Source organism: Vigna angularis, chromosome 5 (assembly GCF_016808095.1).
Source record: "Vigna angularis cultivar LongXiaoDou No.4 chromosome 5, ASM1680809v1, whole genome shotgun sequence".
In the NCBI taxonomy this organism is placed as follows: domain Eukaryota; kingdom Viridiplantae; phylum Streptophyta; class Magnoliopsida; order Fabales; family Fabaceae; genus Vigna; species Vigna angularis.
Genome location: NC_068974.1, coordinates 38,161,204 through 38,188,911, shown reverse-complemented (window position 1 = coordinate 38,188,911; position 27,708 = coordinate 38,161,204). Strand labels below are relative to the sequence as shown.

Below are 27,708 nucleotides of genomic sequence, written 5' to 3'. Positions count from 1 at the left end.
ATGACTTATTGTGGTTGGTTAAAATAAGATATTGAGATTATAAGTATAAATTTCAAGTACCTATTACATGGAAAAAAATTAATAAAGATCCAATTAAAAATATTTAAATTTATAAAAAAATTGAAACTTAATTAAGTTTATATGTAATTTAGTTAAAATTATATTTGTCAGTTTTTTAAAGATTATCTCAAAAAAAAGGGGCATGTGATTTATTGGAATTTGTGATGAGAAGAATCCGTATTGTTTTTGGTTGTGATGGAAGATGGGAAGTTGTAATGTCCTAGTTGCCCACTTTACGGAACTTGCACCCTAACACTCCAACTTACTATGTATGATCCATTGTTAAATTAGATAGATACTCAGCAAAACATTGCATACCATAAACACAATGATGCATATATGTACCAAGAAAACACCATGATCCACACATGTAATGCCAAATGCAATGCATTTTCCAAATGAGCTTTCCTACCCTTTTTCCTTTATATATGTACCGGACTTAGTTTCACTTTTAAATTTTTAAGGTTAAAAACAGTTGAAAATATTTGCTTCATATTTTCTTATTTAAATTATTTTTAAAAAAATCTTTTACTTTTTTAGAGATAATTTTTTTATATAAAATTAAAAATATATCAATTTATTATTTAAATTTACAAAAGTAAAATTGAGACATCGATTAATATTTGATATTTTCTTACATTTCTATTCTATATATAAAGCATATGAATAAAATAAATAACAAGTTCTTTTATACATCATATTGTATTTTCAAAATCTCACCATTCAAATAGAATGAAAGGAGAAAAGTTTTTCTAATAACTTGCTATGATTTATAAGTTTTCATAATGAGTTACAAGAATGCAAACTTATTTAGAAAGATTATATTTATTGGAAATTGTGGAAGAGGACGATATCATTGATTCGGTGCATGAGAATACCATTATGACTCAAATCAAAATGCATAAGGAAAAAAAAAGACAAAGAATGCGAATGCAAATGTATGTATGCTTGTTGGTGTTTCACAAACGATCCTCACTAGAATCATGACCTTAGAATCCTTAAAAGTATTTGAAATGATTTGAAAGAAAAATAAGAAGAAAACTAGATGATTTGAGACATGAAAAGTGCTAATTTGATAAGAGAGTTTCAACTGCAAATAATGAAAGAGTCTAAGACAATTAAGGAACACTCAAACAAAATGTTGAACATTGTTAACAAGATGAAATTATTGGGTAAAGAATTTCCAAATTTTAGACTTGAAGTAAAAACTCTTGTAACATTGCAGGAGTGATATAAATAATCAATTACTTTATTGGAAAACCTAAAGAATTTGTCTACATATAATTTGACAAAAATAATATATGTCTTGTAATCATATGACTAACAAAGATTAATGAGTGAAGATATTTCTCGTGAAGGTATTTTATTTACAGCGACAAAAATGCTTTCAAAGTTAAAAACTGCAAAATGAACAAATGCAACAAAATCAACCATGCAAAAGTTTTTCCATTTTGTCTCGTAAGAAAAATAATCATAAACACAACAAATGGTTATAGAGATTAAATATAAAATGCAAAATAAATTATCAATGGAAACATGTGGAAAAGATATAGAAATTCCAATATCCCAACAAATTTTCAAATAGTATTGACGAATCAAAGAATTACTTTTTTGCAACATTGTGTTGCAACAAACAAATTTGTAAAAGGCTGGTTATAGTACTTAATTTAAAGTTTGATTCTAGTATTTAATTCATTTTCAACATGTTTATAGTTTTAAAAACATTCAATTAATAATATTTTTCTTTTAAATTTACGCAAATCTTTCAATCGTTTTTAATCCGTCCATAGTTTTAGCAATATTTTCTAGTAAATAAGCCAAATGGCCAGTGACATTCATGTTTTCACCTTAATAATTCTTTTACACAGAACAGAACCTTTATAAGTTATTAGGAAAAAACAACATTCTCTACTCTACAGTACATATTAATGCCGAAAAGATTTCTATAAAATAACTGTCATTTTAAAACAATTTACTTTGTTAACTGTATACTTATGTTGCTGTTCTCCACTCCAGTTAACAGTGTATTGATGTTATTGCTGTGCTGATATAATTTTAGTGAAGAATGAAGGAAATGATATTATAGTGATGAATCTAACTGTGGAAAAAGTCGAACACTTTACTATAAAATAAACCAGTATATTCAAAGGCCTTTGTTATCAGTTGGAGCCCAATATCCAACAATTTTCAGAGCAACATTTGGAATCATAAATTTGCTTGAACTCAATGACAGAGATATATGTACAAAATTTGAAGGCATCGGTTGTGATGCAATTGGATTAAGGAGAATCTCCAGAACAAAATGAATGGACGAGACCAGATATTATTGCTCCTATCTGTCTATGAACTAGGAAAATGAAAATAGCCAATGTTCAATTGGCCAAATTGATGAAACCATTGCAGGTTTTTGAACAAGAAATTAACTAAGAGAAGAAGTTAGAGTAATGAAGTAATGTTCAGTGCATGGAATAGTGAGACCACCCATTGGATGGTTGAATCCGAATTCTTCTTCAGCCCAATCCAACAAGTCTCTGAACAAAGGGTGGCTTAGGTAAGATATTGGAATCACAAACCTCTTATGGTTCTCTCCAACGTACACTGCCAAATGCCCTTTTGGAACATCAGCAACAGCAGAAGCCATTTTGATTCTCTGTGAAAGAGTTCTCTGAAGTTTCTGCTTGGCATTAGCTATCCCCACAAATCTGTTACCAGTCTTCATGATGCAGAAGGATAGATATGAACCAAAGTTTAATATGAACTGATAAAATGTTTTATGGCTCGAATTGGTATCAGAAGAAAATGCAGACATGTATATATAGAGGTGAAGTGAAGCCATGCACTGATTTCTAAATAGCTGATAAGGATGATATTATGATATGAGGAATGTTCAGAAACATGTCAGGTGAAGGACTTGGGGTATGTTCACATGAGTGTGCCTAATCCAGACCAGAACATGAGGACCCACTGAATTTTGGAGCCAGAAATAAAAGTGTGGTACTAGTTGAAACTTGTACTACTTGTTGATTATTGTTTCATGCTTTGAACGAATAATGGTTTGGCCCTTTTTATTCTAGGCACGTTCTTGACATGAAATGCCAACATGAATTGGAAAATATGTTGAACTGGTCAGACCTATTAAAAGGAGCTTTGAATTTAGACTGATGCTCTTTACTGGCAGTTTCTTGTCATCACCAGACAGCTTCTGTTGTGACAAAACTGATAATAGATAGGCCTATCTACTTCCTTCACATAATTTCAGGATTAGGTTAAGTTAATCCTTTGTTTAATTTGGTCCAATTGACTTCATGTCATAAACTTAATACCCCTTTTAAAAATCCCATCCTATATAGTAGATACAATGTCAAATCTATAATGAAATACCACCTTCCCATTCTCACCTACCTAATATGTTGGACTAATTCTAGCACAGAAACTTCATTTCTAAACCAGATCAGCCTCAATTCAATGACCCATTATGGAGTTTGATTTTGTTCTTTTGAAACCAGATGGTGAAGAGACTAAAAATCAAATTTTTTTATGTGGGTGTGTGTGTGTGTGATTTTCTATATTATTATCTAATTATATTTGAAATCTTACTTCATAGTGAGATTAGAATCCCACTCCATCTAAAAGAATAGACACCAAGATCAAAGTGTCAAGACAATATTTATGTCTGAGCAATGTTTAATTTTCTATTTTTATTTAATGGGAGATTTAAAGTTACATTTAGATTTTTGACAACAATTTATTTAACTTATTTTAAAAATTGTTATCATTTTTTTATTAGTTGATTATGTAAATTTTAGATTAACAATGAATTAAAACAGTTAGATTTATTTTTATTTTATATTTATCTTTAGTTAATTTATTATTTTTCTTATTTGTATTTTTGACTTAATTTATATCTCTTTTATTATAAATAGAAGATTTTAGGTATATATTTAACACAAAGAGAGATTAATTCATGTATAGATTTTCACTGTATTCAACAAAAACAATATCTTTATAAATTATATATAAGCATATAATATTATCGTTTACAAATATAATCAACAAGTTAATAATTAATGGGTGAGCACTACGTCATTATTTGAAACAAAAGCCAAAGGTTTCAATTATTTGGTAGAAGGTTTGTTCCGTGCATTAGAGCCTCTACATATTTGTTCTTTTGCTAAACCAAGGATGATAACTTTGGTTTATACAGTTTCATAAACTGCAACAATTGCTCCTCTTATCTCCTTTTAGTTTACCTTCCTCTTCAACTCGAATTCACATGAAACGCAACTTTCACAGTAGAAGTTTGCATTGTTTCGTGTAAGTAAACTATAGTAAAAGGCAAATTAGGTGTGGCAAAGTGCTTGTTATGCAAGTTGATTAGACCAATAGAGTGTGAAGTACATCAGATAATGCAGATTTTACAACAGTTATGGGAAATGAAAAATGGCTAGGTTAGTTAGTTCACCTTCACTTCAATGTCTTTGTACCTGTTCATTCTCTATTGAATTCATAAAGCATTCCAATAATAGAGCCACTCAATTGAAAACTCAAATCGTCCATGTGATTGCACAAAAGTTGTTTTCAACCACTGCACGTGAAATACTCCCACTATTGCACTACTGGACCCGATTTTTGGAAGGCCAAATACTTTAACATTTTATGTAACAATAGTGTACTTACAGTTAACCATAAAACAACATGTTAATCGGTTCACCCATTACTAGCTTCTATTTGTGAAACAGTTCTAATAGCTCAACATTATTAGGAATGGAAGACACAAAATCGACAAGGAACGTGAAAGAAACTTTGCATTTTAGAGTAATACATTATAATTCAATTGGCACTCCTTTTGCCCTCCCATAATAATCTCACAAACATAGTTTCTGTTTACATTTTTTAATCTACCACCAAAAAAATTTATTCTAGTGTGTAGTATTTTTTCATAGATAATTTTTCTGAAAAATAGAAACTTGTAGTCATTGAAGTTCCTTAACTTTTCTAGAGCTGGCAAAAAATTAAAAATTACTCTGAAAATCTTCCAGAACAAGTTTTTCAAAATTTTATAAACATGTTTACAGAATAGGTTTTCCAGAACAGAATTTCTGGAAAAGGATTTCTAGAACAAATTTTTAAAATGTATAAAATGCATTTTGGAACAAATTTTCTAAAAAAGAAGTTCCAGAATTAGCTTTCCAAAACATATATCATACAGGAATGAGTTTTCTTGGAATGAACTTTTCAGAACAAGTTTTCCAAAACATATGAAATGAGTTTTTTTTTCTGGAATGAGCTTTCTCTCTTTTCGTCTTCATCTACGGTGAGAATGGTGCAACAGTCCCAATGAAGGCAGCAACAGTGGTGATGGTGACAGTAAAGGAGGGTATGATAGTCTTTTTGAGTTGAAATGGGGGTGCAGTTAGTGATAATGGCGTGCAAGAAGAAACAACCTATCCACTTTTGCATGGGGTCCAAATTTAAAGCCCAATATCAAGACTTGAAAGGGTTTCAAATTCATGCACATTCTTTTAACTTCAAGTGGATGTAGATATCTTGGGATTGTGTCACTGCTAACTGAACTAAAATAAATTATTTTCACTTGATGTGGATAATGTGCTAGCACTAGTTAAGTATTTTCTTTTCGTGAATTTTGAAAATGATTATTCAGATTCGTGATCGAAATCCATCTTTTTGGTCGGATAAGTTGGACAAAATTGCTATAATGATCTGAGTGACTGTCCATAATGAGAGATGTGCATGAATCTAAATGTTAAACCTTTGTATTGCATATGTTTATAATAACTTTTATTGTATTTATCAATATGCATGAAAATAATTCTGGTATAAATGAAACACGACAAAGTAATATTAGTTTTCAAAATGATAGAGAACAGTCATTAATTTGACGTTGAACAATGTCATACGCATAGACTGGCCTTTACATCCAAACATTTCATGAGTTGTATCTCTCCATGTGCAGTTCAAAAACATACGATGAAAGTTTGGCTAATATCTCCAAAATAGTAACTGCATTTAATCCCCACCAAAAGATAATAGATTGACTGGTGTATTTCCACTGAGATTTGATACTGACACTATAGCATTTATACTTATTAAAATATTGGAGAAAAACAAAGAAGTGGTTTTGCAATATCTTCTGTTAGCATTGTCATTCAAGTCAAAATTTCCAACTTCAGTTGGATTATACAAGGAAAAATACAGCATAACAAAATTCATAATAAAAGTAAGTTCCTTCTCTACAATTTTTTTCTCAACTAATCTATCCGAGCACCACTATAGCATGATGTAGAAAGTCATCCTCCTTGCATGGAATTGTAAGACCACCAGCTGGATGATCATATCCAAACTCTTCTTCTGCTCGACTTAGCAATTCTTGAAAAGATCACAAACCGCCTCATCTTATCTCCAACATACACTGCAAGATGGCCTTTTGGAACTTCAAGTCCCTTGTTTGCTTTGACAGCAGAAAATGATGGCTGTCTAATAATACCTGGTATGCGGAAACCCATTGTATTTTTTGCTCTACAAACAAATAGTATTCTGAGTATTGTCAAAAGGCTTGTATGAGAAAGAAATATTTGAATTCAGATGCTTGAGGATGTAAATGAATTGTGTTGCTTGAGCACAAAAAATAGTGTATATATATATAGTCCCTGATGAGTCATCTGCATCTGCAATATTCCAATTCCTCCGTGAGTGAATTTCTTACAACAGTTCTATTGAGGGACAAGGAATCACATGGTGTTGTCTTGGAGATTTATTTCAAGGATTAGGAAGATAAATGTGAGTGTATACCATACCCCACATAATGGCCAACATGTTTACCTACTTGAACTTAGATACATCAGCAGTGGTGAAATGTAATGCTTGTTCATTCATTGAGCAGTAGCTGTTTCAATGGTAGACATGCTTCAGACATCACCCATGTTTCTTTGAAGAAGATATAAAAAATATGTAAGTAGCAATAAATAACCTGTAAACCTTGAGAATTGACCATAGTTGATTGCCAGCTCTTAAACAGCGCTTGGATATAAGAGAACCAACATTGAATACTTGATCACGAGGCACCATGGACCACATTTTTTATGTACATCAGATTCTAGGCACACAGGGTGTGTAATTTGCATAAACAAAGTTTGCTGCTGCCATGAAGAAGTTTCAACATGATCAACTAGTTTCTCTCTTTCACATATGCACATGTTTTATTTTAAGTGGGGTAATCTGTTCCAGAAGGTGGGACTTGAGTTATGTTATCTGCTATAACATGTTACGTTGAATCAGTAGAAAGTCCTCTAAGACAACACCATATGCTTTGTCTCTCATTTGGTCCCATAGCAACAACTCATAGCTCTCTTTCACCAATAATCCAAGTAGCCTATGGTTTCTTGCATATCCTTTGATCTATGTATATATATCTGCTGCTAAGAGAATTTAGGATCAACACAAATCATTCACATCCAGAAGCATTCAAAATTCAGAAGCTTATACTAAGAGTCCTTTCTTAGACCATTCTCTTCTCCAGTCTCTAACACAATCAATATAACAATGGGTTTTCGTTTACCTCTCATGAGAAGGACATTATTTGCTGGAAATCACATATCTTCTAAAGCGGTGGATGTGCCAAAGGGCTATTTTGCAGTCTATGTTGGAGAGAAAATGAAGCGGTTTGTGATTCCTCTATCATACTTGAACCAGCCTTTGTTCCGAGAATTGTTGAGTCAAGCTGAAGAGGAGTTTGGATATAATCATCCCATGGGCGGCCTCACAATTCCTTGCAGCGAAGATAGCTTCCAACATATAACTTCATGCTTGAATGTGATATAAATCTCACACTTTAGAAGGCTGACATAGATTAGTAGAAACTTTTTGTACAGTAGAATTGACTTAACATCAGAATGTCTAATCAAGAGTATGCTCTCTCTCTCTTCTTGCATTATAACAATGAGTTGAATTATTCAAATGGCTTCTTTGTGTTTTCTGTCCGATAGTTACAATGTTTAATTGTTAATTTGTCCCTTAAATAAAAGAAAAATCACAAATCATGAGTAAGGCTGCTTGATCTAGGAAAAACTACACTTGGCTGAACTAATAAATTTTTATAGCCGGAACAGAACATGAGATTACTTGTCAGGGCAGAGCAAGAGTATATTTCTGATGAGTTAGGAACATACAGAAAGATAATATACTCAGGGGGAAGTTAAAATTATTTTTTCTTATAAACCAAAAATATGTTCAAGATTATACATATGAAATTAAGATTTTTGAGGAGCATTGACCCAGATCATACACGAAGTGGCTTCTCTGCCTAGGTAGGTCCACAAGAACATTGGCATTGGGGTATTTACAACAACAAAGACTTATCCCAGTAGGTAAGATCAGTTATATGAATCACATGATGCTATTTGGCTACATGCATCATAGCCATGCCTTAAATTTCCAAAGTTCAATGATCAGTTTTTCCCTCTCTCAGATTTGAGAGCTACTTGTGTTTTAAGATCAACTGAAGTTCCAGCAGAATTTTAAATTTCTCACTCTAAATAGTGCAAGTGGAAATCGAAAAAATAAATCTCTAGGTGATTTGGGAAACCAAAATATCTATATTTACTAGCCTATAGGCTATTTGAGCAATCTCTTTAAAGATTGCCTTGTATCTTATAAGCAATTCATAGCAAGAATGTATGGAACTCAAACTTTGGATTGGTTCTATCAACTGGATATTCATCTAGTAAGAGAAACTGAGAAATCAATATTAATACAATTTTAATTTTGGTATCTTTTAGTTACAAGTAACAGTCTACACAACATTCAAGTCTTGTTTTGTGGGGACTATGTAGTGGATGCTCCTTTTGCACCACTTTTATCACATGGAGGGTGAAACAGATCTGCATAAACACTCCACAGTAGACATTTCTTTTACTGTATTAGTTATCAGAAAGTGGTAGTTCATTAACTTGAAGAACAAATGTTTATGTTTTGAGCCTGTCTGGAACACAAGAAGAAGGCCATTATATTGGTTATGCAATTATTTGCTTATTTGCTGTAAAGTCTCTTTCTGAAGTGCAACCAGGTTGGCATGAGTTCTCAATTCTCAAATAATCGTTCACTAAAATCATGTAGGCAATATCATGTGACACCTCATTAGCCCCTGTCTCTCACTAGACCCCATCAAGCATCAAATTGCCCACCAACCATTGAGTTCATCAGAGAACCGGTTTCACACAGACTCGTAGTATATCTATCTATATATACTCACAATGACATTCTCAAGCAAGGCAAGCCAATCACAAACAACTCAAGCATTTCTTCACACACAAGCTCTTGCATTTTTTGGTATTGTTCTCTGTGCAATTCATCTCAAGAAACAATGGGCTTCCGCTTACCCGGTATTAGAAGATCATCTTTTGCTGTCACCAAAGCAGCTTCCAAGGCTGTGGAGGTCCCAAAAGGCTATCTAGCAGTCTATGTTGGAGAGAAAATGAAGCGGTTCGTGATTCCTATTTCATACTTGAATCAACCTTTATTTCAAGAATTGTTGAGCCAAGCTGAGGAAGAATTCGGGTATGCCCATCCAATGGGTGGTATCACAATTCCTTGCAGGGAAGAGGCTTTCTTAGATCTCACTTCTCGTTTGAATAGGCTATAAATCATATTGGAGGAGACTCACGTAGATTAGTTGAGACAAACTGTACAGAAGACAATTTTATTTATTTATTTATTATCCTTCGTTTGTAAGTGGAAAACACTATATAAGTGAGAAAGTATACAGAAATGTCATATTTCTTTTTTTGGTGAAGTTTCAATGAATTTTACCTATACAATTTCTCTGCCAAATTTTGTTTGGAGTAACTATAGTTTGACATACATTACATCTATTTGAGATAAAGATAAAATAGTTATAAAAAAAATTAAATTTTTGTATTTGTAACAGAGAAAAAAAAGTGAAAAGTTGTAAATCATAGTATCAAATAAGTGTAAAAGAATTTTCTATGTCAAAATATGTTACTTCGATCACACTTACAACTCCATAAAAATCTTTAAAAATATAAGATTATCCGATCAAGTCACTTGAAAAAGAAAAAATATTATGAAAAGTTGTTACAACTCCATAAAAATCTTTAAAAATATAAGATTATCCAATCAGATCACTTAAAAAACCATTCTAAACAGTTGTCTGAGAAGAGACAAGATGGGTGACCATTGCATTGTTAATAACGCTTTCATCGAAGTTTATCGGTGTCTTTTGAAGTTGTGGATATACTTCTTTTTCTGTTATGCATGACATGTTTTGCAATTATTCAGAGCTGTCGAGATAGTTTTTTTTCCTCCTGCTTGGTCCCTCTTAGACTATTCTCTCAAATGCACTTTTCTTCTCCCTATTCTGTTCTGCTGTTACTGTTGTACAACAAAAGCAAAAATAAGTTTATCCAAACATATCTGTGGTAGGATATACATATTTGAGGGGGTGCAGTAACAATAAATCCAACATGGGATTCTTATTCCAGATGCTGTTTTGGTGATATTAGGACGTGGATGCAAAACCTAAACTTAAATGGATAACTATTTATACTTAAACATATCTTGTGTTTTAACTAAATTTATAAGCCTGAATTCACACGTTTACCTCACAACAACACAATTACTTGTACAATTAACTAAACACAGGAACACAATTGACAGTAGAATACATTTGGTAATCATCATGCAAACCCAAAGTCCATTGAGCAAAAATGAGAAAAACCCAAAGTGAGCCCATCGGCCCAAAAAGAAGCAAGAGACTTCGGCTTGTGTAGCGGGAAGGGAGCCCAAAGGAAAGAAGACAGGATTCATCATGCAAGGATAAGGTTTTGATTATCTTCCTGTACTCCATTGATTTTTTTAATTATCTCCCATTCATCCAGTAATAAGTTTTCTAAAATGTAAATATATTCCCCAAAGAAACTCATTTTATAATGAATGAGGTGAATCAAGAAATTAGTGAAATGCACGGAAGAAACATCTAAGCTTGAATGGTAATTAATGGCTAGATCTTAAGTTGTGATAGTCATTGTGAGATTACTTTAATAATGTATTTGGATTAAGAAATGCATATGAGGGAGTAGAAAAGAAAAGAAAAGAAAAATGAGTGAATAGTAAGGTTATTTTAAATTAAGGGGAAAGAGAGTTTAAAGCAAAGAAGAAACTTTATAAAAATTTGTATCTAATTGCATCGATATAATAAATTTAAAAGATCATAAAATGATATATTTATTAAATGATAAAATTACCCTTAACATTATAAATTACTTTAATTATTATTTTACAAATTTATTTATTTATTTTATTATTATTGATTTATTTAATTTATTATTTTATAATTTTTTTATTATTCTAATTTTAATGTTTTTAATAATATTATTATTCTTATCATTTTGTAAGACTATTATTATTTTTAATAACAATATTACTTTTTCATAATTTTTATTATAAATAAAATATATTACTATTCTTTTAGATTTTATTATAAGTATTATTATTTTATTATTCCACAAAAAATTATCTGAGCTTGGGGATAAATACAAAACCCAGAAAGTGCAAGTGTGTGGTAACAGAGTATTCAACAACAAGTAGATGCTTCAACAAAGCGAGTGTGCGTATGCTTCAATTTATCAACATAATCAATGGAACCAATGATTTTGTTCCTATACACATCTTCCACTTTTGCATGAAAGCAAAGGGAGAAAGAAAAATGTAATCTCTACAAAATTGTTTGTTTGAACTAGATACTATCATGTGTGTCGGTGTCTCAGACGTATTCAAGTGAGAACCGACATGATATTTAAGAAGACATCTTCTTTGCAAGGAATTGTAAGACCACCCATTGGATGATGGTACCCATATTCTTCCACTGCTTTGCTTAGCAAGTCCTGGAACGAGGGTTGATTTAAGCATCCAATCGGAATCACGAACCTCTTCTTTTTCTCTCCGACATACACTGCAAGGTATCCTTTTGGGACTTCGGTACCCTTTGAAACTTCTTGTCTAGCTCTTCTAACGCCAAGCAAATCAAAACCCATGTTTTCTACTTCTTGTTTGTTGTACAAAGTGTTTCAAGTTCGATGCTTTATGATATATTTGAGAGTGGAATGAGGGGTATATATATGGCGCTTGTGTGGATCACCTTGCTTCCCAAATTGAATGGTTTAAGGCTCTTTGGGTCTGGTGAGAAACAAGGGATCATGAACCATGTGGTTTTGTCTTACACGTCTTTATCAGAAATGGAGATTTTTATGGAAGTGTGGTCAATAAAGTTATTGCTTGAAGTTGAAAGAGAATTGTACACCAAAAAAACCTAATTATCGTTCAAGCTATTTAATGCCCTGTTTCTTATTGTTGAAGACATGTACCAGACATCTCTCATCTTCTCTTCCTCACACGTATGTTTCATTGTTGACAAATATCTGTGCAGGGTACTGAAAACTTATATTCAGTGGTTGCATTTGTACAATGCCATTCATTGTGATAACAGCTTGCATGACAAGTCCTCGCCAACAGCACGGAAGGTACTTAAGATTGAACTCTCCATCAGCACCTCAGAGTTTACTACGGAAAAAGTACAAAGCAACATACAATTTAATTGCAGAATGAGACATTGTTTGTTGCATTGGTATATTCCTCTATTGTCATTGTTGTGTGTATTTGGATGAAGTATTGGAATAATGGAATATACCTTCAGTTTCACTCCAACTGCCGGTATCCTTCAGGGTGAGAAAATCATTATTATTAACTTTTACTTTTACCCCTAAAAGTAAATATTGCCAGATGCCTTAAGATGGATTTTATTCCATGTTTAGTTTAGTTTAAAAGTAAAACTGAAAGCACGAGATTACAAAGACCTTTGACAAAAGGGTGAAGCCTAAAAGCTAAGAAATTATGACTTTTCTACTATATTTTGTCTCTAACTTCTATTAAGCCATCTGTCTTTGCTTTCACTGAATCTTTAAATCAATCAACTCTTTCTTTTCAAATTCTATCATCTTTCAATGAAAAAGAAAATCTATATAGGTGTTATGTCAAATTGCCAGTTGGAATAAATGTTTTGGCACAGTGGGTCATGACAGAAGACAGACATTGAGCTTAATTCAGACGGGACCTGTACTTTTACACAGCTCATAGATTGCTTATGTGACACAATTGTTGAACGACATATTTCAATAATCCAGTAACATACGTTTATGTTTTTGACGGTAATCCAGTAACAGATATCAGGCTTTTATATCTTAAAATGTGTTATTTCTTGTATCATTTTGCTTAATTTTACAAAGATCAGAAAAAGGAATAAGTGAATAACAATGAAGCATGGATGCTGAGGAAAGAACATTCAGTATAAATGATCTACTATCATTTTAAAAAGATCAAAGGAAATACATGAATGTTACATTAAATATATATCATGAAAAGAATAAAAATGCACAAAATCATTTTTCTGTAGAGGCTTTGTCAATGACTCTAATTAGTGATGGAGTTCACAGATTGCAGCAAATTCTGTAGAATTAAATCAATTTATTTGCATTTTTTTTTTGTATAGACCTGGGGTCAACATTATGGGATCCATGTCTAAGGTTATCGACAGAACTACAATAGTACATTCAAAACAGCCACAGTCATGTTTAGCGAACTAATCTATATCGCTACTATAACTACTCAGTAGATTAATGCAAAATTGGCAGAAATACCACAAAAGACCAGTTGAGGGAGGCAGATGGTATAGATGGTCACCAAGTTTGTGCTGTATCGTATTTTAATTCATTCATATATACAAAAAGTAAGCATAAATTCGGAATAAATCTTTGGTATGTTATCATTGAAATGTCATAAACTTTCTTACAACGTATTGGATACTACAAAAATGATAAAAAGCAATGTCTGCTCTACAGTATGTTACTCTATGTTACTCCTCTGAAGAGAAATATGCACTATTGCACATTCAAGCGAGAAGCTATATCTAAAAACACATCTTCCTTGCAGGGAATTGTGAGACCTCCCATAGGATGATCATAGCCGAACTCATCTTCAGCTTGTTTTAGCAATTCTTGAAATAAAGGCTGGTTCAAGAATGATACGGGAATCATGAACCTCTTCATTTTCTCTCCAACGTAGATTGCAAGGTAGCCTTTTGGGACTTCCGCAACCTTTCTAGCTTGGCTTGTAAATGATGTCCGTCTTCCAAGTAAGTGAAAACCCATTGTTTTTGCTTCTACACACAAAGAACTACAGAGTGATCTCAGAAGATTAGTTAAAGGTTGTAATGAATTTGAATTCAGCTGATTCAGTGTAATGACTTGTGAAGCTTGTATGCTCAATGAAAGATGAACACACATATATAGATAGATAACTCAAGCCTCTCTCCTGAATTGGGTGGTGAATGTACCATTTGATAGGGCCAAGGAGAGACAGGGCTCATTAAGGTTGATGTGATATGTCTTGGATGGTCAACCATCAGATTTTACTTGAAATCTAATAAGTTCTGCCTACGGAGAAGTCCTTGGATAGGTTACCATCAGACATGCTATAGACATATTAAATATTGTGTTCATGGTCTCTATAAGCCAACTGGCAGATATTGATACACTATAAACCCTAAAATCTATTTGAGTTATTGAATAACATTATTTGAAGACAAGAGATGTACTGCTTTTAATGATTTTACGCTGGCTAATGCTACAAGTTCCTCTGGCATATGGCCGTACAAATGAGCCTTCCATTATGTTATGTTGCTCAATAGATTACCTGAGAGAGTTGTTTGGAAGTATAGGTATTTAGTTATAAATAGCGGAGTGTTATAAAAACATAATTTTTAACTTTGTTGATTTACTCAATTTTCTGCAGTCTAACTAGATACGAATACAGTTGATAAATCCAAACTGAAGTTTGTGAGCTTTTCTGAGGTCTTAAAATATTAAGAACATTGGAAAACTATTGAGCTTAACAAGTTATAATCCCTTAAGTTAACAAATATTGCACTCCTGGGTTCTTTAAAGCACTGAGCTTTTTTACTTTTCTTTTTGTTTTGATATTTTTCACTTTAGTCACTGAGCTTGCTTCGATGAGTAAATTTATAGAGCAACTGTAATTGGCCTTAAGCTGTGCAACATATACAAGATCTGAAATTTGATAAGTGCTGCACTGATTAAATTTTGGTAATTATAGTGCATGGTTTATGGCTAAATCATTCAGTGAAGAAATAAGGGAAGCACAGGTGCTTAGAAACTAAACCCCAATTCTTAGAATATGAAATTTTTTTAGCCACAAGTTATCCATAGAAGTAGATGAGAGCAATTGAAAAAACCTATATACTAGGTCCACTACTATATACCTTGGCTGGCAGTTTGGTAGTGGTGAAATCTTGTGTATGATCGGGGGCATTAATTTTAACTTCACATGTGTATTAAACTTGAAAATCTTTATATCTAGTCCATAATAAACTGATGCTTCTCCGTGGCTGAAGAAACATACTATTAGCTCTGTTCAGACTGTGGAGCATATGGGCAGTTATGCAAAGGAATTCATGATAAAAATCAAATTCTAATTGAATTGCAGAGAACTGGACATTTTAATTGATAAACAACAGTACTTAGCAATTGAATTCATTGTCACTACAAAAAATGGGGCAATCTTTACAAGTTGAGAAGATCACTCTGGTACAAAATTTCTCTACTAATCTATGTCAGTGTCCTACAGTGTGAGATTTATTTTCTATTCAAGCGAGAATCTATATGTTGGAAGACATCTTCACTGCAAGGAATTGTGAGGCCACCCATGGGATGATCATATCCAAACTCTTCCTCAGCTTGACTCAGTAAGTCTTGAAATGAAGGTTGGTTCAAATATGATATGGGAATCACAAATCGTGTCTGTTTCTCTCCAACATACACTGCAAGATAGCCCTTTGGGACTTCTACAGATTTTGAAGCTGCTTGCCTAGCTGTGACTGATGATGGCCTTTGAATAGCTGGTATACGGAAGCCCATTTTTTGTTCCTGCTTAAAGGAAGAAGATCAATATCAAATTTACGTGAATGAAACCAAATGTTGAAACTCGAGGATGCGAATGGCTTGTGTTCTTTGTGAAGGGAAATGATGCTGTATATATAGTTCTAAAGATTCCTTAGAAACTAAATTCACAGAAAAGTAGCGTTAAAGGACGGAAGACATGCACATGAGATATCATGTGGTGCTGTCTTCAATGTCTCTGTCAAGGATAAAGTTGTGTAGAGTGTGTAACCCCACCACTTTGTCAAACAGTGCCAAACACACTTTCCACTTGTAACCAAACTAGACGTGCCTAAGTGAAACCAAACGTTTAATAATGCATTAGTTGGTATTCCATAATTTCGTAAACATGCTCTGGATATGTTTTCTTAAGGTTGATAACGCAGTCTAATGTTGAAGTACAGCACAGGTGGAAGATAATTTCGGGCCGATGAATTATAAGGCTAAGGATTGCTAGAGATCATAGACAGGTTTGATATCACAAGTCTGTTTTTTTCAAGTGCATTTGCTCCAGAATATGGGACCCATATGATCAATTATAACATGTTGCATTCATCCATTAGAAAGTCCTCCTAGGCAACACCATATGCCATTGTCTCCCTGTTGGTTCCCTTATTTTTATCCGATCGCCCTCCACCCTCAATAATACACAAGGACAACAATTTCTTACAAATTCTTTCATCTATATATATTCAAGACTGTAAACGTTTAGAACAATAAAAATCATTCACATCAGAAAGCATTTGAAGTTCATAATCTTGTATCTTATTCACGAGATTTTTTCACAACATTCTAATTTCCAAGTCTCAGCACACAACGATGGGTTTTCGTTTGCCTGGTATCAGGAAAGCATCATTTGCTGCAAACCAAGTTTCTTCAGAAGTTGTAGATGTGCCTAAGGGCTACCTTGCAGTGTATATTGGAGAGACGAGGAAGCGGTTCTTGATCCCTCTATCGTACCTGAACCATTCTTCATTTCTAGATTTGTTGAGTCAAGCAGAGAAAGAATTTGGTTATGATCTTCATTTCTAGATTTGTTGAGTCAAGCAGAGAAAGAATTTGGTTATGATCATCCAATGAGCGGTCTCACAATTCCTTGCAGAGAGACATGTTCCTTTATATTATTTCTAGCTTGAATAGGTGTTAGTCCCTTGAAGATGAAACTGACATAGATGTAGACTAAACTTGAGAGGCTTTTTGTAGCATAGTTTCTTAGCTTGAAAATATTCTCCCCATTTTTGTTATCATATAATCCGGCAATTGTAAAAAGGTTAATTTAAATGAGAAGTTTCATACATGAAGTTTTTTCTCACATTTTCCCTTCATTTAACAGTCTGATGAAAATAATGATTGAACAAGAAATTGGCTAAAACTGAGTTGAATTAAATAAAAGTTTTTAATGTATATAATTGAAATATAACTAATAACTCATAATTTTATAACTTAATTTCATAAAATAATACGATGGATAAGTTTAAAATACAATGACTGATGTGATTGAGAGAAAAGGAGAAAAAGTCAATGATGAAAAAAATCTGAAAATTATAGTCTCTGTGAACCTTCCCTGGTCACATAAACATTGCCTGAGAAGATTCTTCAAACCTTTTAAAGATTACCTTTCTACTTTTGGAGGAAAACAGAAAGTGGATTAATCCAAACATTCACTGCTCCTTTTTAGAGTTTTTTTTTTTTTTTTTTTTTTTTTTTTTTTTTTTTTTTTATATATCAACTAAACAATTTGTCAAATGAATATGAAATCTCTTTAGCCTTGGATGTTATCTATTGAAATTAAAGTGGGAAACAATAGAACTTCATATTAAATCCATTGTAACAACCTAGGAAATTTGGAGGAATCTTGTGTACGATGGGGACCCTGAATTTTAATTTTACTAGTATCACGTATATAAAAGTAAATTTTTTTCTCAGGCCTTTCCCAAATAAATTGAAGCTTCTCTGTGGTCCTAGCAAAATACTATTTATCTGTGCACTGTACATGATATACCTAGCAGTGAACTAAGTCCATTATAACTGTCTTGGCGGAGGAAAAATCCCTTAGTGTGTATAAAAAACTTAAAAGCCTTTGAAATTCGTTCTAGAAATTGATGCTTCTCCTCTGCCCTTGCCAAAAACTAACATCTCTGCTCCCTCCCAGCCTTGTCCTGATTGCCAATCACATGCTTTTCTTATGCTGTGGAATTTGTGAGCAATAGTCGAGTCTTTTTAGTGTTGTATACCATTCTAAGTGCTGGGAGAAGTAAACATTGAAATGGATAAATAGATAGAAACATGCATTTGAATTCGTCATCATTACTCAAAAATTGATATTAATAATTACAGGATTAAGAAGATGCCTATTGTACAAAATGTCTCTAATAAGCTATGTCAGTCTTCTAAAGTGAGCTCTATTGTCCATTGAAGCAAGAAATTGTGTGCTTGAAGACATCTTCACTACAAGGAATTGTGAGGCCTCCCATGGGATGATCGTATCCAAACTCTTCCTCAGCTTGGCTCAGTAGGTCTTGGAATGAAGGTTGGTTCAAGTAAGAGATGGGAATTACAAAGCGATTTTGTTTCTCTCCAACATAAACGGAAAAATATCCCTTTGGTACATCTTCAGATTTTGAAGTTGCTTGTGTTGCTGCCAATGATGCCCGTCGGACAGCAGGTAAACGGAAACCCATTTTTTGAGCTCGTTTAAGGAAGAAGAACAATCTCAAATTTACAGAGAATGAATCCAAATTTTGATGCTAGAGGATTCCGAAGGCTTGTGTAGTTTTTGAAGATATAGGATAATGTATATATAGCTGTTAAAAGAAGGAGGGAGTACACATGAGATATCGCATGGGGTTGTCTGCAGTACTTCTATCAAGCATTAAGTGGGGTGCAGGTGTATAACCCCACCTTGTTGAACAACGAGCAACATTAAGCCTCCACATGTTCCCAATGGGACGTGGCTAAGTGAAGGCCTAAGTCTGGTCATAGATTAATTGGTATTCCATATTTTGTCAAACATGCTTTGAACATGTTCTCTTCTTCACGTTACCTAATGTTGAATTACAGCTGGATAGATCAAATTATGAGGCAAAGGACAGTGAGAGATCATAGATCATTATATTCATGAGATTTGAAATCATACGTCCTATTTCAAGTGGATTGGCATGGGATTACTATCAATTATAACATCTCATTAATTCCTAAGAACACTTCCAAGGCAACACCATGTGCCCTTTCTTTCCTATCGGTCCCATGACTCTTATCTCAAAGCCATCCTCCTTCAATCATTCAGGCACCCTACGATATCCTACAAAATTTCTCATCTCTATATATATATTCATGGCCGAAAGCTTTTAGGACAGCAAAAATCATTCGCATCCTAAAGTATTTTAACTTCAAAAGCTAGCATCCTATTTACAGCTCTCTTCCTCTCAACTCGCTCTTTCCAATTATCAACTTATAAAGCATGGGTTTCCGTTTACCTAGTTTGAGAAAGGCGTCCCTTCCAGCAATCCAAGCATCTTCAAAATCTGTCGACGTGCCCAAGGGTTACCTTGCTGTCTATGTTGGAGATAAAATGAAGCGATTTATGATCCCTGTATCACACTTGAACCAACCTGCATTTCAAGAACTGTTGAGTCAAACTGAGGAAGAATTTGGGTATAAACATCCAATGGGTGGTCTCACAATTCCTTGCAGAGAAGATGCTTTCTTGGATGTCACTTCTCGCTTGATGAGGTGCTAATCCATTAAGATCAGACTGACGTAAATGTATAGACATAAATTTTGTAGGATAGTTTCTTACCTTGAAAATACTTTTTCTCCATTTTTGTTATATTAATTTGGACAGTACAAAGAATGTTACAAGAAATGTCCCACATGAAGAGTTTTCTCACATATTTTCTTCATCTGTCATTCTGATCTACACAGTTGTGGAATAAGAAATTAGCTAGTTCTCTACAACAAAAGAATTCTTAATGTCTCAGATTTAAATTCGGTTACTATCTCTACATTTTATAGTTAAGTTCATTGACAAAAAACTACATTATAACAGAGAGGAAAAGAAGATAAGTTTAAAACACGATCACCGGTGCAATAAAGAGAAAAACTCATCGAAATTAAGTCGTTGCGAAACTCAACTGCTTTGATTTCAACTTGCTTTTATGATTTTTGTGAACCATCCCTGGTCACTGAAAATCTGAAATATTTCTTGACGGAAGATAAAAACCATCCATACAATACAAGTCCATGCACATACGAGGGAGGACCCAATTTTTTATGAAAAAAAATGTAGGTCAAGCAGTGATACCATCTTCGCGTGATCACGTTAGTTGGTTTTATGGTCACAACAGTTTATGGAAGTGACGAATTATCCTCTAATTGAATATTCTTCAAACCTTGAACTCTTTCAGATTCTAGCATCTTTTTTTTAGAAGAAAATAAAATAAAAGTATCGTACTTGTAGAATTGGGGATTATTGCCCCAGTTTGTAATCTGCGATCTGAAGATGATACAAGAACGAGAAATTGCCCTACATTTTTATTGCGTATCATTGGTGCCTCTCCTCGTCCTAACAAAATACTAATATCTCTGCCCCTCCCTGCTTTCACTTCGTTCTTAGTTTTTCCTGCTGGGAAATTTATAAAAATAATCCAGTCTTGTTGATGCTGTATACCATTCTAAATGTTGGGAAAAGTAAAAATTGAAATGGATAAATACACAGAAACTTAGTATTTGAATTCATCATCATTAGTCTAAATTTTATAATAATAGTTACAAGTTTGAGAAGATGCGTATTGTACAAAATGTCTCTAGTAATCTATGTTAATCTTCTAAAGTGAGATTTATTGTCCCTTGAAGCAAGAAATTGTATGTTGGAAGACATCTTCACTGCATGGAATTGTGAGGCCTCCCATGGGATGATCATATCCAAACTCTTCCTCAGCTTGACTTAGTAAGTCTTGGAATGAAGGTTGGTTCAAGTAAGAGATGGGAATCACAAACCGATTTTGTTTCTCTCCAACATACACGGCAAAATAGCCTTTTGGTATGTCTTCAGATTTTAAAGATGCTTGTCTAGCTGTGAATGACGATGACCGTTGGATGGCAGGAAAACGGAAACCCATTTTTTGAGCTTGTTTAAGGAAGAACAATCTCAAATTTAAGAGAATGAATCTGAATTTTGATGCTTTAGGATTCAGAAGGCTTGTGTTGTTTTTGAAGGTATAGGATAGTGTATATATAGATGCTAAAAGAAGGAAAGCATAGAGATGAGATATCGCGTGGTGTTGTCTGTGGTACATCTATCAAGCACAAAGTAAGGTGCAGGTGTGTAACCTCACCTTGTTGAAATACAAGAAAACATTAAGCCTCCACATGTTCCCAATGAGACGTGGCTAAGTGAAGGCCTAATTTTGTTCATGAATTAATTGGTATTCCACGTTTTGTCAAACATGCTTTGGACATGTTTTCTTCACGTTACCTAATGTTGAATCACAGCTGGATAGATCAAACTATAAGGAACAGGACATTGAAATATCATAGGCCATTATATTCATGAGATTTCAAATCATACGTGTACTCTATTTCAAGTGGATTGGCTTGGGATAGTGTGCTATCAACTATTACATCTCCCATTAATCCTTGAGAAACACTTCCAAGGCATCACCATGTGCCCTTTTTGTCCTATCATTCTCATGACTCTTATCTCATAGCCCTCCACCCTCAATCATTCAAGTACCAGATGATATCCTGCAAAACTTTTTATCTCTATATATATATTCATGGTTGCAAGCAATTAGGACAACAAAAGCCATTCACATCCTAAGGCATTTTAATTTCAATAACTAGCATCCTATCTAAAACTCTCTATTCCCAACTTTCTCTTCCCAAGTATCAATATATAAAACATGGGTTTTCGTTTACCTGGTATCAGAAAAGCATCTCTTCCAGTAATCCAAGCATCTTCAAAATCTGTGGATGTGCCAAAGGGTTACCTTGCAGTCTATGTTGGAGATCAAATGAAGCGGTTTATGATTCCTGTATCATACTTGAACCAACCTTCGTTTCAAGATTTGTTGAGTCACACTGAGGGAGATTTTGGATATGAGCATCCAATGGGTGGTCTAACAATTCCTTGCAGAGAAGATGTGTTCTTGGATATCACTTCGCGCTTCATGAGGTGTTGAAGATCAGACTGATTTAAATGTATATACAAAAGTTTTGCAGCATAGTTTCTTAGCTTGAAAATAGCCTTTCTACATTTTTATTATATTACCTTGGACAGTACAGAAATTGTTACGACAATTTTCCTGCATGAAGAGTTTTCTCACATTTCCTTCATCTGACATTTTGAGCTACATAGTTGTCGATTAAGAAATTAGCTATTTGTCTCCAAGTAAGTCTTAATGTCTCGGATTTAAATTCAGCTATTATTGCTACATTTTCTAGCTAAGTTCAAATTCAAAATAAATACAATATAACAGAGAGGAAAATAGAGAGAAAAACTCATTGAAAGTATAAGTCTTTGTGATACTGTACTGCTTTGATTTAATTTCACTTTAAGATTTTTGTGAACCATCCGTCGTCACTGAAAAACTATAATATTGCTGACAAAAGATCAAAACCATTCATACAAGTCTATGCTCATATGAGGGAGGACCCATTTCATATATGTGAATCAAGCAACAATACCTTCTTCGCAGGATGACGTAGTTGGTTTTACAGTCAGAACTGGTTGTGGAAGTGACGAATTCTCCTCTAATTGAATAATCTTCAAACCTTGAATGATTTTAAGATACTACTATCTTTTTAGGGATGAAAATAGAAATTAAGTATCTTTCTCATGGAATGGGGAATTATTGCTCTAGTTTGTAATCTCGGATCTCAAGATGATGCAAGGACAAGAAATTGCCCTACTTTTTTATTGGGCAACATTGAGAAAAGAAAATGGAATAAAAAGTGAGGTTTCCCCATGAGGATTTTTAAGTGGGTTGAATCGCATGGTGATGGATTGGATGAAGTAATTTCTTCCTCTTTTTTCATCTGTAATGTAGGTTTATCAATCCAAACAACCAAAATAAGCAATCTCATCCTCTTACAAAATGAAAATTATATGTTCATAGAATAATTATGTATAGATAGATGATAAAAGAATCCTTACATCAAGTTCATTTGAAATTTCTATGATAGTGGATGTTATCCATTCGAATGATTTGGAACAACACAACTTAAATTTAAGTCCATTATAACTGTCTTGGTCGGGGAAAAATCCACCAGATGTATAAAAAACTTAAAAACCTCTGAAACTCCTTCCAAAGAAATTGATTCTTCTGGTTTGCCCCTTTCAAAATACTAACATCTCTTTCCCTTCCCTGCCTTGCCCTGATTGCCGAGCACTTGGGTTTCTTATTTATGCTGTGAAATTTATGAGAATAATCGAGTCTTTTTACTGCTGAATATACCATTGTAAGTTATGGGAGAAGTAAACATTGAAAGGGAAAAATAGATAGAAAAATTTGAATTCATCATCATTACCCAAAATTTGGTAAAAATAGTTACAATTCGAGAAGATGCCTACTGTACAAAATGTCTCTATTTAATCTATGTGAGTCTCCTAAAGTGAGATCTATTGTCCCTTGAAGCAAGAAATTGTATGTTGGAAGACATCTTCACTGCATGGAATTGTGAGGCCTCCCATGGGATGATCATATCCAAACTCTTCCTCTGCATGTCTCAGTAAGTCTTGGAATGAATGTTGGTTCAAGTAAGAGATGGGAATCACAAACCGATTTTGTTTCTCTCCAACATACACAGGAAAATAGCCCTTTGGTATGTCTTCAGATTTTGAAGATGCTTGTCTTGCTGTGAATGATGATGCCTGTCGGATGGCAGGTAAACGGAAACCCATTTTTTGAGCTTGTTTAAGGAAGAAGAACAATCTCAAATTTACAGAAAATGAATCTGAATTCCGATGCTTGAGAGGATTCGGAAGGCTTGTGTTGTTTTTGAAGGTATAGGATAGTGTATATATAGATGCTAAAAGAAGGAAAGCATAGAGATGAAATATCGCGTGGTGTTGTCTGCAGTACTTCTATCAAGCATAAAGTAGGGTGCAGGTGTGTAACCCACCTTGTTGAACAGCAGGAAACATTAAGCCTCCACATGTTCCCAATGAGATGTGGCTAAGGGAAGGCCTAAGTCTGTTCATGGATTAATTGGTATTCCACGATTTGTCAAACATGCTTTGAACATGTTTTCTTCACGTTACCTAATGTTGAATTACAGCTGGATAGATCAAATTATAAGCAAAGGACAATGAGATATCATAGACCATTATATTCATGAGTTTGAAATCATATGTCTACTCTATTTCAAGTGGATTGGCTTGGGATAGTGTACTGTCAACTATAACATCTCCCATTAATCCCTAAGAAACACTTCCAAGGCAACACCATATGCTTTTTCTGTCCTATCGGTCCCATGACTCTTATCTCATAGCCATCCACCCTCAATCATTCAAGTACGAGATGATATCCTACAAAACTTTCTAGCTCTATATATATATTCATGGTTGCAAGCATTTAGGACAACAAATATCATTCACTTCCTAAGGCATTTTAACTTCAAAAACTAGCCTCCTATCTACAACTCGCTATTCCCAACTTTCTCTTCCCAAGTTTCAATATATAAACCATGGGTTTTCGTTTACCTGGTATCAAGAAGGCATCCCTTAATACAATCAAAGCATCTTCAAAAGCTATGGACGTGCAAAAGGGCTACCTTGCAGTCTATGTTGGAGAGAAAATGAAGCAGTTCATGATTCCTGTATCATTCTTGAACCAACCTTCATTTCAAGATTTGTTGAGTCAAGCCGAGGAAGAATTTGGGTATGACCATCCATTGGGTGGTCTCACAATTCCTTGTGGAGAACATTTGTTCTTAGATGGAACTGACTTAGATGTAGACATATACTTGACACATTTTTGTATCATAGTTTCTTACCTTGGTATATTCCCTCCCCATATTTGATATCTGACTTTGTAAAAGAAATTTCATTTGAATGATAAGTTATCTCCACGACGTTTATTCTCACATTTGCTATGAATCTGATCTACATAATTACTGGATAAGAAATAGTTAAAAATTCATCCCTCATATATTTCTCTGCTCTGCCCTGCCTTGATTGTGCAGATCTGGGTTTGTTAGGTTGAGGAATTTGTGAGAATAATCAAGTGTTTTTGTTGGAACATACAACCTTCTAGTGTTGTCTACCATTCTAATGGCAGGGAGAAGTGAACATTGTAATGATAAACAAAAAAAGTTAGCAATTGGAATCATCATTGCTCAAATTTTCATAATAATTTTTATATGATAGAGAAGAAGCGTATTGTACAAAAATGTCTCTACTAATTTATGTCGGTTTCCTAAAGTGCGAAATTCATTGTTCATTCAAGCAGTGAGTTATATGTTTGAAGACATCATCACTGCAAGGAATTGTTAGGCTACCCATGGGATGATGATATCCAAACTCTTCTTCGGCTTGACTCAATAAGTCTTGGAATATAAGTTGGTTCAAGTATGATAAGGGGATTAAAAACCGCTTATTTTTCTCGCCAACATACACTGCAAGATATTTCCCTGTTACTTTGAAGGAAAATAGAAAAGTATCTATATTCATATAATCATTGGACCACTTTTTCTTCCTTCTGTAATTTCTATTTAACTGATCAAACAATCAGAATAGGAGATCTCTTTTTCTTACCAAATTGAGATTATGTGATCTTCATACAACAATCTTTATATAGATAAACAAACCATACGTCAAATGAATATGAATTTTTTTAGCTATGGATGTTATCCATTGAAATTAATGGCAACAATAATCCTTCATATTAAACTCATTTTAACTGTTTCAGCAGTTGACATGAGCGAAATCTCGTGTATGATCCGAATGTGTGTACAGAACTTATATTCTTTTAAAATTGTCCCAAACAAATATTAGCTCTTCCTTCTAATACTGTTTACATTTTAATTGCAGGAAGATCAGAACATAGCTATCGATAAACAGAAACACTTAGATACTCAATTTGTTTTCATATGTAGCAGCAGCACCATATGGAGGAGATCCCATTATGATAAACAAATCTTCATCTCACTTGGTTTAGTAACAACACTATCTTCACATAGGCAATTCAGCACATTAGTTGGTTTTAGGGCTAGAATAAAACATAAATTTGATTGAAATACATTATCTGTAATTTTTAAAAGGCCTCTAATCATAGATTGATATTCAATTGGAAACTAGATTTAAATCAGTCATTATACTCTTCAACAAAAATTTCTATATTTTTTCCACAAAATAAAGAAATTTGGACCTTATATTTCTGCCTTCCCATGTTTATTGTCTCGTTAACTCGGCCAATCTTTATCAATTTCCTTCTTGAACAGAAAATAAATTATATTTTGGCGTACTAATATAAACATGCCTTAAATCTCAATCAAATACTTTACATATAAGTCTCTTTAATGAATATTTTAATACTTGTTGAGTAAATGTGGGCACTTTCTGTAGGTCTATAAAAGAAACTCTTAAAGGTTCATTTTGTACGGAGTGAATTTGTTGTGATTGTGAAACATTCCCCTTTGATAATATACAATACCTTCTCTTTTCCAACTTTTGTCTCACAAGTACTCAATCAAAACTTATTTCGCATTACTCTGATAATCTTCTCCACTGTTAACCGTCTAATATATATTTTAACTATTGCATGAGCCAGATTAGCATCCTTGTCGAAAGTATTTCTGAAGGTTCAGTATAGTATTGAGAAGTTCCTGATTTACAGCTGCTATGTCAATCAACAAAAAGAAACATGTGATAAAGCAATCAGTAATCGAGAAAAATAATATGAATCAATCAAAATAAAGCATGCTGATGATAGCAATAATATCTGTATGACAGCTAAAAGAAACGACTTCAACTAAAAACTCATGCTCTTATAAAATGGAAAATTATTCTCGGAATCAATATATAAATAAACGAAACCTTACGTCATCCAATCGAATTAAATGGGAGCAACAAAACTTAATTTTATGTCTATCATTACTGCCTTGGCAAGTGCAAAATCTCGTGAATGATTGATACCCTTAATTTTTTGTGTTTATATAATATTTAAAAATCTTTCAAACCCGTTCAATAGAAATTGATGCTTCTCCTCGGTCTAGAAAAATACTAATATCTTTGCACCCTAATTGACCTATTATGTACAGCTCTTGGTTTTCTCATGCTGTAAAATTTATGTAAATAATCGAGTCTTTTTGGTGTTGTATACCATTCTAATTGCTGGGAAAACTAAAAATTGAAATTGATAAATAGATAGAAACTTGGCATTTCAATTCATCATCGTTAATAAAAATTTGGTAATAATGGTTACAAGTTCAAGAAGTTGCCTATTGTACAAAATGTCTCTAATAATAAGTTATGTCAGTCTGCTAAAGTGAGATCTATTGTCCATTAATTGAAGCAAGAAATTGTGTGCTTGAAGACATCTTCACTGCAAGGAATTGTAAGGCCTCCCATGGGATGATAGTATCCAAACTCTTCCTCAGCTTG

The 27,708-nt window shown here is 33.5% G+C and overlaps 3 protein-coding genes and 1 long non-coding RNA gene across 7 annotated transcripts; 2 read left to right on the top strand and 2 right to left on the bottom strand.

The window, feature by feature from the left end:
• Positions 1 to 2,351: 2,351 nt before the first annotated feature.
• On the bottom strand, positions 2,352 to 3,058 carry LOC108339932 (auxin-induced protein 15A). Its single transcript, XM_017577160.2, has one exon. The coding sequence runs from the start codon at positions 2,894 to 2,896 to the stop codon at positions 2,480 to 2,482; it is 417 nt and encodes a 138-aa protein (XP_017432649.1). The 5' UTR covers positions 2,897 to 3,058; the 3' UTR covers positions 2,352 to 2,479.
• A 6,304-nt stretch (positions 3,059 to 9,362) lies between these two features.
• Positions 9,363 to 9,877, top strand: LOC108340355 (auxin-induced protein X10A-like). The gene has a single exon (XM_017577683.2). The coding sequence runs from the start codon at positions 9,440 to 9,442 to the stop codon at positions 9,716 to 9,718; it is 279 nt and encodes a 92-aa protein (XP_017433172.1). The 5' UTR covers positions 9,363 to 9,439; the 3' UTR covers positions 9,719 to 9,877.
• Positions 9,878 to 11,594: 1,717 nt separating this feature from the next.
• On the top strand, positions 11,595 to 26,402 carry LOC108340356 (uncharacterized). 4 transcript variants are annotated; one of them, XR_008249181.1, is made up of 5 exons: positions 11,595 to 12,053; positions 12,521 to 12,816; positions 14,080 to 14,281; positions 26,015 to 26,051; positions 26,137 to 26,402. It is a non-coding gene; the product is annotated as an uncharacterized LOC108340356 (long non-coding RNA). The 4 variants fall into 4 exon arrangements; XR_008249180.1 differs by lacking the exons at positions 26,015 to 26,051; positions 26,137 to 26,402 and adding an exon at positions 18,441 to 18,697 and having other exon boundaries at positions 11,596 to 12,053; XR_008249179.1 differs by lacking the exon at positions 26,015 to 26,051 and having other exon boundaries at positions 11,597 to 12,053.
• On the bottom strand, positions 15,686 to 16,264 carry LOC128196804 (auxin-induced protein 15A-like). Its single transcript, XM_052878485.1, has one exon. It carries the CDS (start codon positions 16,080 to 16,082, stop codon positions 15,801 to 15,803), a length of 282 nt encoding a protein of 93 aa, XP_052734445.1. The 5' UTR covers positions 16,083 to 16,264; the 3' UTR covers positions 15,686 to 15,800.
• Positions 26,403 to 27,708: the final 1,306 nt, after the last annotated feature.

What these genes read in the sequence shown, in the direction of transcription:
- LOC108339932 (XM_017577160.2), bottom strand. Translation starts at nt 2,896, where the DNA reads ATGGCTTCACTTCACCTCTATATATACATGTCTGCATTTTCTTCTGAT.
- LOC128196804 (XM_052878485.1), bottom strand. Translation starts at nt 16,082, where the DNA reads ATGGGCTTCCGTATACCAGCTATTCAAAGGCCATCATCAGTCACAGCT.
- LOC108340355 (XM_017577683.2), top strand. Translation starts at nt 9,440, where the DNA reads ATGGGCTTCCGCTTACCCGGTATTAGAAGATCATCTTTTGCTGTCACC.